The sequence below is a fragment of the Myxocyprinus asiaticus genome, chromosome 9 (genome assembly GCF_019703515.2).
Source record: "Myxocyprinus asiaticus isolate MX2 ecotype Aquarium Trade chromosome 9, UBuf_Myxa_2, whole genome shotgun sequence".
Classification (NCBI taxonomy): domain Eukaryota; kingdom Metazoa; phylum Chordata; class Actinopteri; order Cypriniformes; family Catostomidae; genus Myxocyprinus; species Myxocyprinus asiaticus.
In genome coordinates, this window is record NC_059352.1 from 26,026,547 (window position 1) to 26,042,620 (window position 16,074).

General features: G+C 40.0%; 1 protein-coding gene across 23 annotated transcripts in view; it reads right to left on the reverse strand.

Annotated features, from left to right (window-relative positions):
* Window positions 1–16,074, reverse strand: part of LOC127445611 (disks large homolog 1) — a 234,115-nt gene that overhangs the window by 47,520 nt on the left and 170,521 nt on the right. For all 23 annotated transcript variants that reach the window (XM_051705766.1, XM_051705770.1, XM_051705765.1 and 20 more), the window contains 2 exons: window positions 15,584–15,740; window positions 15,343–15,445 (listed from right to left, as the gene is read on the reverse strand). In XM_051705766.1, the coding sequence (XP_051561726.1) occupies window positions 15,343–15,445; window positions 15,584–15,740 (260 nt within the window). The remainder of the gene's footprint in view (window positions 1–15,342; window positions 15,446–15,583; window positions 15,741–16,074) is intronic.

Sequence of the window (16,074 nt, forward strand, 5' to 3'; positions counted from 1 at the left end):
AAATAAAAATATTAACAGTTTAGCATCATGAAGAAACTACATTTTGTATATTATCTGAAGAAGTGGTGCTTTCCTATGTAAAAGTCACCACCACAATGCTAGGGTGTTGAGGGTAGTTTACAGGGCATTGCTATACTATTGCTAAGGTGTTTAAAATGGGTTTTAGCTTGTTGCTAAGTGGTTTATAGCATGTTCTATATAGTTGTCAGGTTTTGCTCTAAAATTACATGTTTACTCCACTGAGGATTAAACAGTACCCCCCCCCCCCCCCCATTCCTGATTTCTATACATACAATAATGTTGTATATAGGCCTATACAATAGCCAAGTAAATAATAAATAAGATAATGTAAATAACATCACAAAACAATTTCAATAAAAACAGAAGTACATTCTGGCCACTTTGGCAATGTGCCATTCACTGGTGCATGACTAACCACTATAAATATTTCTATTAATAATATGAATCCGTATTTTGCATTTTTCCACAAACACATGAAGACACATCGACCTGATATCATGCTGAATGATTGTGTTCCACATATTTTAGGTTTTTCTACATATGTGCTGCCACATGAGTTCTGGAAAATCCTAAATGTGTCCGATATAAACTTGTGCAGCTAGGTTTTCCATTGAGGTGAAAATCATAAGATGAGTCGCAACAGATGTTTTTAGTTGACAGTTTATATGTCATTTGATCTGCTGGTCTCTTACACTGTCAGCGAGCATTAAAATAATGTTCCTACAATACAAATGCAACCATGTATTATTATATATTGGGGCAGAACTATCTGTTTGTACAACCAATGAAAGAGAGGGGGGTTTTTATGGAATCTGTTTAAAAGCAGTTCTTTTTATTTGCTATTCTGTTTGGTGACGCTACTATCGCAGAAAGCTTTAAGGGTTCATTTTAATCCCTAGCTGTCAGTATGAGCAAAGGTAATAGTGATGTATCCCTTAGCAAGAAACACTAATTAAGGGTATCAGAAAAGAACTGACAACTCTGGCATCGATTCACCAAAGCACCAAATATCAGTGTTCTGACTGTCACTGCATGAATACATATGACAAAATGACTGCTATATGTTTTTGTCACAGATACATTTCTTTTAATAGTGCTTTGTAAATGGAAAAAGAAAAAGAAACACAAACAAAACAAACAAAAATTGGAGAAAAAAAAATGTGTCATCAAATCAAAGTCAGACAGGCATTATCTACTGAATAAATGAATTTTAATGAAGTGCAAGAGGGGATTTAGTCTTTGTTAATCTGCCTCAGTTAGTTGTAGTCATCGTGCGGTTCAAATGTATGCGGCTAAAGCACTCTCAATTCATACATAATATTGACTAATACTTTAGTCATCTCCTTAAGGCATTAAAGAAAGCTTAACTCATTTTGACACAGACACTGCAAAAACCTCAGTACTGCTGGGTGTATATACATGCAATCTAAGCATTGCTTGATCACACACTATTACATATATTATTGGAACTATCCTAGTGAAACATGGTCTTCATTGACTGTTTGGTCCCATTAAAAGAAAAAAAGCATTTTCTTTGTAATTGAAATTAGTGTATTTCTCTATAATGGTGTAAATACCTAGAGGACACGTCACAGAAGCAGGACTGTGCTTAGCCCAGCTGTTTTGTTTGTGTGTGTGTGTGTGTGTGTGTGTGTGTGTGTGTATGTATATGTGTGTGTGTGTGTGTGTGTGTGTGTGTGTGTGTGCGTGTGATACTGATGTCTTTAAGCTCCAGCACAGATCCTTAGAGCCATTCAATCCCTCTGATCAAAGCAGTCTGGCCCTGGGGGGCTTCACTTCCAATCCAAACAGCTCCATCAGAGTACATTTAGTGGCATTTGTTTCTCATGCTGCAAGATGGAGATTCAAGAGTGACTGCATCCCAGTTAAATTACTGCACCACAACATCTGTTAAATACCTAAAATGACCTCCAGTTTAAAAATGTGCAAAATCGACTTGCTTGTGGGCTGCCTGAACAACTAGTTGTCTAATTCAGTGCTATCCAGTCTTTTTTGTCTTATGTACCCCCACGGCCACATCAATAAGGCTCAACAACACAGTATAAATTTTTCCAACATCAGCCATATACTGTAACCTCTCCGCAATTTTGAATTTGCTTCCTTATTCTACTTCTTCTGAAATTGGCAGAGATTAATTTCTAAATGTATTTATTATATATTTGTTATTTAAAACCCACTGCTCTCAGCTTGGAATATCTCTTTTGAGCTGTGTCAACATAATGGCCCAGTGGTTAATGCATTGACATTCAGTCCAAAAGGTTGTGAGTTTGAATCCAGGAAAGTTTGTCCATTTTTAAAATTTGTACTTCAGTTGATCTCTGAGTCTTCATATTGAGCTTACTACAATACAGACTGTACTTTATTGCATAATTCTTGCTTCAATAAAATAAAAAACAATTAAAAAAACTATTTTCTTAGAAATAGTTGTATACTCTCAACCAAGAATACAGTTGTGCTCAAAAGTTTGCATACCCTGGCAGAAATTGTGAAATTTTGGCATTGATTTTGAAAATATGACTGATCATCTTTTATTTAAGGATAGAGATCATATGAAGCCATTTATTATCACATAGTTGTTTGGCTCCTTTTTATATCATAATGATAACAGAAATCACCCAAATGGCCCTGATCAAAAGTTTACATACCCTTGAATGTTTGGCCTTGTTACAGACACACAAGGTGACACACACGTTTAAATGGCAATTAAAGGTTAATTACCCACACCTGTGGCTTTTTAAATTGCAATTAGTGTCTGTGTACAAATAGTCAATGAGTTTGTTAGCTCTCACGTGGATGCACTGAGCAGGCTATATACTGAGCCATGGGGAGCAGAAAAGAATTGTCAAAAGACCTGCGTAACAAGGTAATGGAACTTTATAAAGATGGAGAAGGATATAAAAAGATATCCAAAGCCTTGAAAATGCCAGTCAGTACTGTTCAATCACTTGATACCAAGCCAAGGTCAGGAAGACCAAAAAAGATTTCAGCCACAACTGCCAGAAGAATTGTTTGGGATACAAGGAAAAACCCACAGGTAACCTCAGGAGAAATACAGGCTGCTCTGGAAAAAGACGGTGTGGTTGTTTCAAGGAGCACCCTGGTTTGATACCCACTTCAGCTGGTACAAATGTGACTCCGTTGTGCTGGAGCTCTTTGCATTGTGTTTAGGGCTTGGCCTCGATCATTGTTACTTGCAGCTATATTTTTAATCTTTATTTCTTTTTTCTGTTTCATAGGTTTTAACAAAAAATAAATAAATAAATAAATAAATAAAAAATATAATATCTTTCCAAGTAACCTGGAACCTTCTTACATACTCCCTGTGGTACACATACTGTATATTCCCCTGGTTGGGAATGACTGGACTAATCGGTCTTGAAATAGCTCTGTATAATTAGGGTGGTTTCAGGGATCGCCTGTCCCCAATTGGACATGTTTTTAAGGGCTATTTACTTAACCCTTGTGTGTCAATTTAAAAAAGTTACTCAGGGGTCCTTAGAAGACAAAAATGTCTGCGTCAAAAAACTGCCATAATAATTTTATATAATATATATTATTATATATTTTCCACTTTCAATTAGTTAATTTTTTAACCAACATCAATCCTGATCATAACTACCAAATATTCATTCATTTCAGGACTTTAACCCTTTAAATGCCAGTTTGTTTATATAATCCCACTGTTGTTTTTTATTAAAAATATATATATATATATATATTTTCCATATTAAATGCTAAGGGGATTTTTTTTTTTTTTTTTTTATTATCACAGTCTGGGATATGTCAATGGTTAGCAACAACACTGATTTTGATGCATTATTATTTTTTGTGCAGTGTCAGATTAAAAAAAAAAAAAACACACTCGGTACCTTAGAGGACAAAAATGTCTGCGTCAAAAAACTGCCATAAAAATATTATATATTAATATTATTTTCCACTTTCACTGACTTAGATTTTTTCAACCAACATCAGTCCTGATCATAACTACCAAATATTCATTCATTTTCAAGATTTTAACCCTTTAAATGCCAGTTTGTTTACATAATGCCACTGTTGATTTTTACACACGCACACACAAATTTTTCAATACACACATACAAAACACACTCTGGTATCAATACCAACACACCCACACAATTGTAGCTGCATCATTTATTCAATTGGCCTGCAGTGCTATATAATACAGCAAACAAAAAATAGGAAAAAAGCATGTGTTTGCTCCATAGGCTAAACATGAGAAAAATGGTGCCATCTGGTGGAAAATATTAAAATGTTTAATTTTGAAGCCAGGGCTTCGGAATGAAAGTATAATATCATAGAATTCATGATTTTATGCTTTAATGTCACTGGGATCAAATATTGCAGTTTTAATGGGTTTCAATGGGAACATTTTTGTCCTTAAGGTCCTGAGTGTATCTATTTTGTATACACAGTGTATTATAGGAACTGAGGTTGAAATATTAAAATTCCCAAAAAAATACACACCTTTGGCAAAATGTATGCTGTTGGCATACATTTTGTGAAAAAACAAATTCGAAAAAACGACAAAATAATTTTTTTTCCGGAAGATCGCACAAGGGTTAAGATGCGTCCTTGCATTCAAAAACAGCTATATGAAGTGCAACAGAATGGAACATAAATAAATTTAAAGAGGCAACTTTGCGAGAGGGTTTTACAAACTGTCAATTTAAAGCACAGCCACAGAAAATATCAAAACAAAGACAAAAAAGGTAGACAATTGTGCATCCATCCATGCAACACAGACATGTTCAGTAGGAGAAGCCCTGGAGAGTTGACAAGGGCCCCCTTTAGTAGTTCTTCAACAGTCATTGGTCAAAATGAGTGCTGCATCTGCTATTTGATGTTTTATTACACATGGTCAAAGGATGAATTATGGAGAGCAGAGGGAGATCGAGCGAATCTTAGCACACTGTCCCCATAGGGAGCAGCCAGAACCCTGGTCACATCTTTCTGGGCACACCTTATGGTTCATCTCCAGCTTGCTGACTGAATACTGAGCAGATGAGCATGTTGATCAGGTGTCTGACTAGGATCAGAGATGATCAGGACATCATGCACCTAATTTTTTTGAAGAAACAAAAGTGGCAGGCCTGGCTCAGTTGGTGCCCTAGGTACGAATTAAGTATTTGTTTTCTCTTTGCTCTGAGTTCTTTGAGTTAAAATACCGACCTAATTTATTTTTTTAAAAGCAACCACAACTGCATCTGAAGGTGACAGCCATTGTTCAACATGGGTTTTCAGTGTATGGAAATAAACAGCTTTGAAATACTTCAAATAAAATAATAAAAACCCTTCACATCTATATTTGATCTGAAAACACCACTGTTACCCAGAGTCTTGCAAACTGACACCTGTAACAAGATGATGATGACAGGAGTGCTATTTTGTTAAGAGCATGCTGTCACAGTCCCGGTGAATTCGCCGGTTTCTTCTGTTTTTCTCTCCCTCATGTGTCTCCGGTGCTGCCGGCATGCATGATTGGCATTTCCAGGGGAACAACGATTGTTTCCATGGGAACGCTGATCATGCCACTAATTAGTGTGCTGACAGCACCTGATCTCCATTGATTCTCTGTTTACTTAAACCCTTCGTTGTGTCATGATCTTTGCTAGATTGTTGTTGTGAGTTTAAGTAACTCACCTCTCTCTCTCTCTCTCCCTCAGTTGGTCCTGTCTCATGTATCTGTATTGGTTGCCCATCTCTGTCTGTGTGTCTGGAGTGCGGTTACCTTCCAGTTTGCTGCTGTGCTTGTCCTTCTGCCGACACATTCTTCAACGGAGGTTTCCTCACGGATCTGCTCCCTACTACCACAACACTTACACGCCTATGAACACACTCTTTATGGAGGATTCCTCACGGACCAGCTGTTTACATTGCCACGATGCATACACGCTAATGAACACACTCTTCACAGAGGATTCCTCATGGATCTGCTCTCTACACGACCACGACGCACACACATCTACAAACACACTGCCTACCTGCTGCAGTCGGTGCTGGGTTCCCCTCACTTCACCAGCCCTGTTGTGTTTTAATTTATTGTCAATAAATCCTGTGAACTGTTCCTCTGCTTTTGGGTCTCTTGCTTGCTGACAGAACAATCTAGCCAGGATGGACCCAGTGGAGAAATCCACTCTTCGCTCTACCCTTTCTCAGCAGGGGGCTTTACTGGGATGTCAGCAGGATCGGATCTCCGCTTCTAACCGGGCTCTGGAGATGATGGCGTCGCAACTCGCTGAGTTCACCTCTGTCGTCCAACAACTGTGCCAGCCTCCTGATACCGGTCCCACCCAGGAAGTGTCACAGACCGAGGCAGAGCCCATGCAGATCGGGAGGACTTGGCTTTCTCCAGAAGAGAAGCAGTGACGCCTAACACAAGGACTCTGTTTATATTTTGCCCGTCCTGGCCATGTCTCCTCCTGTCCAGTAAAAGCCACCGCTTGTCAGTAGGCAGGGGGTTACTGGTGAGGGCAACACCCCTCAGCAAAACCCCTGGACTACATACTCTTCTCCCAGCCCAACTGCAGTATGGATCAACCAGTCATGTTGTTTCCGCATTGGTGGATTCCGGAGCCAAAGGGAACTTTCTGGACATCAACTTGGCTTCCAAGTGGCAAGTTCCGGTGGTCCAGTTGGACGAACCTATCACAGCCCATACTATCAGCGGCACGCTCCTGACATCGTCACCCATTCCACCAAGCCAGTTACTTTAGTCTCCGGCAATCATTCGGAACAGTTATCCTTCTACTTGATCCAATCTCCATTGGTGCCGGTAGTGTTGGGGCGTCCTTGGTTGGTCACGCACAACCCACACATAGACTGGTCAACCAATACTGTTCTTGCTTAGAGTTCGTACTGTTTGTCTCACTGTCTTAACTCTGCTGTCTCCCCTGTCCAGTTCTGTGTTTCGTTTCAGGATGAATCGCTCTCTGCTCCTGAGAGGGAGGCCATGAACAGGTACATCAATGATTCTCTGCCAGCCGGTCTCATCCGCCATTCCACTTCTCCGGCAGGGGTGGGGTTCTACTTCATGGAGAAGGACGGCTCACTTAGACCTTGCATAGATTATTGGGGGCTGAACGACATCACGGTGAAGAATCATTATCCTCTGCTGTTGATGTCTTCAGCTTTCAAACTCTTGTAGGGAGCATCAGTCTTTACAAAGTTGAACTTACACAATGCTTATCATCTTGTCTGGATCAGGGAGGGGGATGAGTGGAAGACGGCTTTTAATTTGAATATTTGGTTATGCCTTTGGATTGGTCAACGCCCCAGCCGTCTTCCAAGGGCTTGTGAATGACATGCTCAGAGACATGGTCAACCGTTTTGTGCTTGTCTATCTAGATGGTATTCTGATCTTCTCACAGAATATCCAGGACCATATCCAGCATGACAGGAAGGTGCTTTAGTGACTGCTAGAGAATCGGCTGTACATTAAAGCAGAAAAGAGCACTTTTTATGCACAGTCAGTTCCATTCCTGGGGTTCTTCGTTTCATCGGAGGGAGTGCACATGGACCCTGCCAAGGCCAGAGCCATCTCCGATTGGCCAACTTCAGATTCCCGCAAGGTCATGCAGAGGTTTCTGGGGTTCGCAAATTTTTATCATAGGTTTATTTGTAACTACAGCTGCACCTCTTACGGATCTCACCTCCACCCGTACTGACTTTTGTTGGTCTCTGCGGGAGACTGCCCCTATTCTTAGTACTCCGGGCCCTTCATGTCAGTTTGTGGTGGAGGTGGATGCGTTTGAGGTTGGGGTCAGAGCGGTTCTGTTGCAGCGTTCTTCCTCAGACAGAAAGGTGCATCTGTGCACTTTTTTTCTCACACTGCTTAACTCCAGCTGAATGGAATTATGACATTGGTAACAGAGAATTGCTGGCAGTCCGGCTGGTTTTGGGCAAGTGGCGTCACTGGTTAGAGGGTTCGAGAGTACCCTTCATGGTCTGGACTGATCATAATAACCTAGAGTACATCTGTAGCGCTAAGCACCTTAATTCTAGACAGGCTCGCTGGGCACTGTTTTTCACCAGGTTCGACTTTGTTCTCTCGCATCGTCCGGGCTCTAAGAACATTAAACCCGATTCGTTATCTCGATGTTTCGAAGTCGAGACCTCTACCATCCCACTGGATACCATTCTACCTGCCACTCGGGTAGTGGGCATGGTATCCTGGGATGTGGAAGCCAAAGTCTGTGCTGTGCTACGTAACACCGCTCCTCCTGCTACATTCCCAGCAAGTCTATTATTTGTTCCACAAACAATTCGGACGGACGTCCTACAGTGGGGCCATTCATCCAATGTCGCTTGTCATCCAGGGGTGGCTCACACCTAGGTGCTCATTAGACAGAGATGGTGGCCATCGCTAGCACAGGACGTACGCCGGTTCATAGCCGCTTGCTTCATTTATGCTTCAAATAAATCCTCCAGTCAACCCCTGGCCTGGGTCCTCCAACCGCTGTCAGTCCCTTCGATACCCTGGTCTCACATAGCCATGGATTTTGTTACCGGTCTCCCCCCCCCTCCCATAGCAACACTGTCGTTTTGACTGTTGTGGACAATTTCTTGAAGGCGGCTCACTTCATTCCCCTCCCCAAATTACCCACAGCGAGGGAGACAACGGTGGCAGTCATTAACCATGTCTTCCGCATTCATGGTCTCCCAGTCAATGTGGTTTCTGGCAGAGGCCTCCAATTTGTGTAATGTTTTTGGGCAGAATTCTGCTGACAGCTGGGGGCTACTGTGAGTTGGTCCTGGATTCCATCCCCAGACAAATGGGCATGTGGAGCGGGCTAATCAGGAACTTGAGAAGACCCTGCGCTGTATGGCCTCCTGTAATCTGTCTTCTTGGAGCTATCATTTAGTCTGGGTTGAGTATGCCCACAACTCTTTGCAGTCGTCGTCGATATTGGGTTATCACCCTTCAAGTGTAGCCTCGGTTACCAGCCCCCTTTGTTCCCCACCCAAGAGCTCGATGTTTAGGTCCCATCCGCTATCGCCTTTATTCAAAGGTGCTGTCGCACTTGGAAAGCCGCCAGAGAAGCCCTCATATGGACTGGCGCTCGTTTTAAGAGGTTGGCGGACCAGCACCGGTCTAAGCCCCCAGCTTACGTGTGGTTCTGCTCTGACTCCCCTCATGTAAGCTGGGTCCCAAGTTTATTGGGCCAAATCCCATCATTAAGGTCATTAGTCTGGTGGCGGTCTATCTAAAGTTACCTCCCTACCTCAAACGCATGCATCCTGTTTTAAATGTTTCTAAAATGAAACCGGTTTTTGTTCCAATTTGCATCCCACCGCACCCGTCCCGCCTCCACCGTGTCTAGTTGAGGGCTCTCCGGCGTATACGGTCAAAAGGTTTATTGACTTCAGGCGGAGGGGCAGAGGGTTCCAGTACCTGGTTGACTGGGAGGGTTATGGACCTGAGGGGGGAGGGTGTCCCGGTGAATTCGTCGGTTTGTTCTGTTTTTTTTTGTTTTTCTCTCCCTCATGTGTCTCAGGTGCTGCCGGCATGCATGATCGGCGTTTCCATGGGAACACTGATTGTTTCCATGGGAATGCTGATCATGCCACTAATTAACGTGCTGACAGCACCTATTCTCTGTTGATTCTCTGCCTACTTAAACCCGCGGTACAAATGCGTACCAACCCGTATAATTGAGAACCAACTGATATACTTCAAGTCTAGATAAATGCAAAGAGGACCTTGACGATATATTTGATTATTATGACGGATAAACACCTCTACTAATTTGCTCTCAGCGCCCCCTAGCATCATTTGAACACCCCCTGGTGGGCGGTACCACCACTGTTGAGAACCCTTGTAGAGACAAATTTTACATATCTAGTTTCTTATTTTTCTTTCTTGAATTTGGGGTGATTTATGATGTGGACTAGATTTTCGTGAAATTCAACCATTTACATACAGTAAACATGATGATTAAAAATTCCATAATAATCAAAGGGAAATAGAGCAAGATGTAAAAGAGTTTTGGTGTACACAAAGAGCTCAGATGTAGAAGTGCTCTCTTCTATCTCTGCCCACCTCTGAAGTCAATGCTCTGTGCTGGCCGTGAATGGGGGCGTGTGACAGGTATAGGAAGTCAGGCACAGGAGCCATGCTAGGACGACAGCTTTCACCAAACAGAGTGCAAGCTACATAAACACGCATATGCTCGTTAGGGGTGTGAGAGGAGCTCAGATCACACACATACCATGCTGTTCAGAGGCTTAATTTAGACCTGCTCTGACTATCTTCAGCCAGAGCTCTATGAGGGTCATCCTACCCTATTGGTATTCTAATAAACACCATAGCCAGGCCCACTGAGCTGAAGGAAAGGTTGGCCAGGAGGGATTTTGCAACCCTGGGGTGGAGAGGCTGAGTTGTTCTGAGTCACGACCACACAACCACACAGCAAACTGGGCATATTATTACTTTCATGTACATTATGCCACCTTTTTAAAGCCGACAAGAAATCAAAATTGACCCTATTTACTTTCTTTATGCTCGCGGTGCTATTATCAAGGTTCCCACACCTTTTGACCAATGAATTTTCATGACTTTTCCACATCTCAAGTAATCACTTTTTCTTATTTATAATTAGTGGAAAAAGATTTTTAAAATATGTCCTCATAAAGAGCAATTCCTAGCTAATAAAATATTTTAACTAGAAACTTGACAAATTATGTGGAGTACAGACGATTTTATGATTTGACTTGACTTCTCAAGACCCAGTAATCATGATTTTAAAATTCCCTTAATTTCCACAATTCATCGGAGCACGTTATTCCAAAAAAATAAAATGGTCTTTGGAATGTTTAAATCAAAACGTACAGTAATAAGTCACTCAGCCGCTGAAACGACGTGTATTTTTGGCTGAATTCACAAATCTCCCATATTTTTCAACCTCTCCCCTCCAACCACCTGTCATACAGAGGCCACATTTTACATTCCGATGAATTACCGATGGATTAATTCCAGTCGAGTGCTATATTTTTTCCTCACTGAATACCCTGCTTTATTGGAAGTATGTCAAATTATAAAAGTGAAATGGGTTTCGAACAGTGCTTCACCAAACCAAGTGAATGGCATAGCTGAATTTTAAGGACTAAGATTAATCACAGGACACATTTTACCAGTATTCACAAAGAAGATGTAAGTCTACTTCATGACAGTGGTTTTATCCTGGTTTTCTTTATCGACTACCAAACACAAATGGCATGCTTTCTATCGAATCCAAAGTTACACTATCACTGACTTTATTCATTATTACAGTCTGCCAAGCATAAAATAATTCTCTGCTGTGCCCAGTTATGAACAAATAAACATTCTAAGTATTCAAAACATGCTGCATCTAATCAAGTTCTTCAGCTAAAAGCTTAGCGATTTACAGTACAGTTTGCTTCTCTCTGCTAAAAGAGCTGTATGCAAATAGGGAAACCAAGGAAGGGGAGATCAAACCTGTTGAAATGCAACAGGGAGACATTTACATTTACTGTACCATCCAAAATGTTTTTAATGTTGACAAACTATATATCATTTGAAAGGTCTAAGTGTTCAGCTTCAATATTTGATCACTTTTTTATGATTGGAATGTTCCAGCGACAGTTATATGATAATTTGTGACAGAAGTACAAATAAAAACATGCATTAGCAATGCGGAAATTCACACTTTCATTATGAAATATTGGGCCACTTATAAAAACCAATCCGTCAAAGGAGTAAACTTTTCATGGCAAACGATTAGGAGATTTTCTGTTGTATACTCGACACCCTGATTACTCAGAATGTCTCGAGTAAGATTCCGACTGGATTCACCAAATCACCACACCACCAACCACATTCACACACTACACAATTTAGTCATCCGGCACGCTCACCAAAAAAGCGAAGCCAAAATGTATTCATGTTTTGTCAAATTTAAAAAAAGCATTTGATTCAATTTGGCACAATGGTTTTATATTATAAAATTCTACAATTCAGCATAGGGGGTAAAATGTATGACGCAATTAAATCTATGTATACGGACAACAGAAATATAGTTAAGATTGGCAATAAAATAACAGAATTCTTCACTCAAGCGAGTGGAGTGAGACAGGGCTGCAGTTTAAGTTAAACTTTGTTCAACTTATACATTAATGAGTTTCCATTGCTACTGGAACAATCTGCAACACCCAGTCTTACTCTAAATTATTCGGAAGTGAAATTTCTTCTCTATGTAGATGGCCTGCACAATGACCTACTGGAGAACTACTGTCAGAACTGGGCCCTGACAGTCAATTTGGAAAAAAAATAAATAAATAAATAATGATTTTCCAGGAAACCAGATACCTTCACTCAGGAAGGTAGAACACACCCTACACTATGACTATCTTGGTTTAAAAATCAGAGCTTCTGGAGATTTGGTCTGGCAGTGAATGCACTAAAAAAGAAATCTAGAAGAGCATTCTACGCTATTAAGGGCAAGTTACTAAACTGCGTTATTAAATCTTGGGGTTGCGTTGACATCACGGCTCTGTGTGTTGCCTGCGAGTGTCTGTGTGTGTGCGGATGTATGTGTGTGAATGTGTGGGGTTGAGAGTGAAAGAAAGAGAGAGAGAGAGAGAGAGAGAAAGCACGAGGGTGCTTTCCATAGATATTAAAATACATTTAGAACATTATAGAAATTGTTTGTCATTCTTGTCTGGTTTACTTATCCAATGTATTTGTTTTATTTGGTTATTTTACTGTGGTAGCCTGTACAACTCTTTGAAATAACTGAAATAATTTGGCAAAGTGAAATGGAACCGTAATGCGGTCAAAAACCTGAAACTATATCACTGCCTTGCGTTTACTGAAAAAAAAATGGCCCACTCTAGAAAGTTTGTCAACGAATCAGAATCAAGCATTCAACAGCCCCATGGTATAGTCATGAATAAACATTCTCCAACACATAACACACCACAAGCAGTGCTTCTGTTGTAAAACTGTATAAGATCTATTACCATAGAGACCTACGAACAAAATGAGCCTCTTCCAAATTTTACAGAATTTTAGAAAAGAAGGTATTTTATTCAATATAGCTAACCAAGTGGCCTTTTGGAGTCCCCAAGTGATCATTTTTGGAAATATGCCTAAACATAAAAAAAAAAGCTTGAAGGAGCCTCATGTCTTGTGCCATCATTCTCAAAACTTATTAAGACGTGTGGATTTGAGACCATTGCTTTTCTGGGTTGCTCAGGCACATTTTTAATATGTATTTTTTAGAGCAGTCGGAACTAACGTGTTAATCCCATGCAGTTAATTAAAAAAGTTTAATGCCTTAATTTTTCTTAATCGCGATTAACGCATTTACCGTTAATAAAGCATAAACCAGCATAAACACTAGTTGGGAGGGCGGAACCTTTGTAATGTGTCTGCCAAGAGTCATTACAGTGACACACCACAACAGTGCTTCCCTGTCAGTGATAAAATGATGAAGAAAGCACCTCTTAGCGCAATTATTTGATGTACAAAACAAGCCCAGATGGGACTTGTGACAGAAATCATGTATTTTCAGGCATTTTAGCTACCACTGAAGCACGGCAAGTCTAAACAATCACTCTGCTTTTTTCGTGGTGTTCAAAGCGGCGCTGGACTCTGGCATTGACGCTCTGATGCAAATCATGAACGCAGCTTCACAGTAGCTGTAACAAAGTGGATAGTCACAGTCTGTCGGCAGATTAATATTGTGGAGGATAATGCCCATTGCAATGAATACTAAACCTATGGGGACTAAGGCCATCTTTACACAGCAAAGGTGGCACAGAAGCTGCATCTGAAGTCGTAATTAGGTGTATTTTCACAAAGCAGGAATAAATGCATTTACACAGCAGCTGCAAACACATAAATAATAATGAGATTCATATTTTAAATGTCAAATTATGTGTGAAGAGGAGGAGGGTGCGGCCGGGCCGTGAGGGTGCAAGGCCGGCACTGAGTCACCTATTCAGCCGGGAAGGGGATAAAGACGAGCCAGGGGTGACAGTTCAGGAGAGAGAGAGAGAGAGAGAGAGAGAGACACGCGGCCGCTGTGTGTGTGTGTTTACATTTGCTTAAGTTAATTTATGTAATTAAAGTTTGAAATGAATGAAAATATTAATGACTACTCTATCTATGGGGACTAATTCTTTCAATAAGTCAACCTCCCAATTAGATTTGGGAAATGTTTAATGTTACTTGAATAGGTGATATTTTAGTGAATTTCTATCTTTATATTGTGGAAGGCTTTGTTTGGAAAATGTTAATAAAGCATTATATTGTTACATACTGTGTTGTTTTCTTTCTTAAGATGGAAATAAATGCATTTTGACAGGAAAATAAGCATATATGGTGTCAAATTTCATCATTTTCAAAATCTGAGATCAATTGCGATTTACTACAAAAAATATGATTAATCACAATTAAAAATGTTAATCGACTGACAGCCCTAGTATTTTTACATAATAAAAATAAATTCTGCACTAAACACTTTAGTTCCAATATACATAGAGTTTTCTAACTTGCTTTTATTACTTATATTTTGCCTGTAGCCAAAACGATGCTGAAACTGCAACCATTTTAGTTAGGGTATGCCATTTTCATGGTATGTGCTCCAAAAGGGGAGTCCCTCAACAGGCAAGAGAAACAGCAATCTGATGAATAATCTGTAAGATGTACGATAGGAAGACTCATAAAAGGCAGAGTGAGAAAATTAATTAGAATAAAAGTAAGTTATTACAAGTTTTGGCTTAAAACAAGTCTACAATTTATGATACACATAGCATATGTCTTCTTGACAGTATAATGATAAACTACAGATCCATATACAGTATAATCAAGTGAAATAAAAAGGGGAAAAGGAAGACCCAGAAGTCCAGTTCTGAATGAAAGCAAACACCACACACAGCAATTTCGTGTCTTGTTTGCCAGTAAAAAATATGAAAACATTCTTAAAACAAGAGACATACAAGATACAAAATGAGAAATCTACCAACATTTTGAGGATGTTTATGTTTAAAATAAGAACAATTTATTTACTAATGGAGTATATTAAAGGAAAACAAGTTTCATTTTCTTACCCAATTGGCAAATAGTTTTTTCTTATTTTAAGCATAAACCTTACAAAAGTATTAATATCTTACACAATTAGCTTCTCAAGTAAATGTACAGTATCTTGTTTTAAGGATGCTTGCATAATTTTACTGGAAATACTGATTAAGAAACTATGCGAATGGGGCTGAAGATGTCATTTGTTTAAAATTCTGAGAGTGAAATTGTGCACCCACCTTCAGGTCTGTACTGAGCCACAATGGTGACTGTCTGCCCAGCATTCTTCAGTGCAGCAGCCGCCTGTTCATGAGTCGCACTGCGGAGGTCCACCCCATTTACCTACAACACACACACAATATCAGTATCAATCATGAACAAACACTGACATGTGCAAAACACACGTGAGCCAATGGACCAAAGTATTAAACAGTGGTTAACGAATCAAATGGTATATAGTTACGTTCAAAAAGTGCTTACAGAAGTGATACGGTCTCCTTTCCTCAGTTCTCCACACAGATCTGCAGGCCCTCCAGCTAGGATGAAGGAGATGAAGATTCCCTCTCCATCCTCTCCTCCTACAATGTTGAAACCCAATCCTGTGGAGCCCCGATGCAAGACAATCTTCCTAGGCTCTCTGAAAACCAAAACCAGCATTTAACAATTTATCAGAATGACCAAGTCAGGAAAGCATGTAATTTTATTTTATTATTTGGTAACATTTTACAATAAGGTCCCATTCTTTAACATTAGTTAATGCATAAGGTATCATGAACAAACAATTAACAACACATTGTTTACAGCATTTATTAATCTTTGTTAATGTTAGTTAAAGGGATAGTTCACCCAGAAATGAAAAGTCTCATTTACTCACCCTCATGCCATCACAGAGGTGTATTACTTTCTGTCTTCTGCAGAACACAAACAAAGGTTTTTAGAAGAATATCTCAGCTCTATTGGTCCATATAATG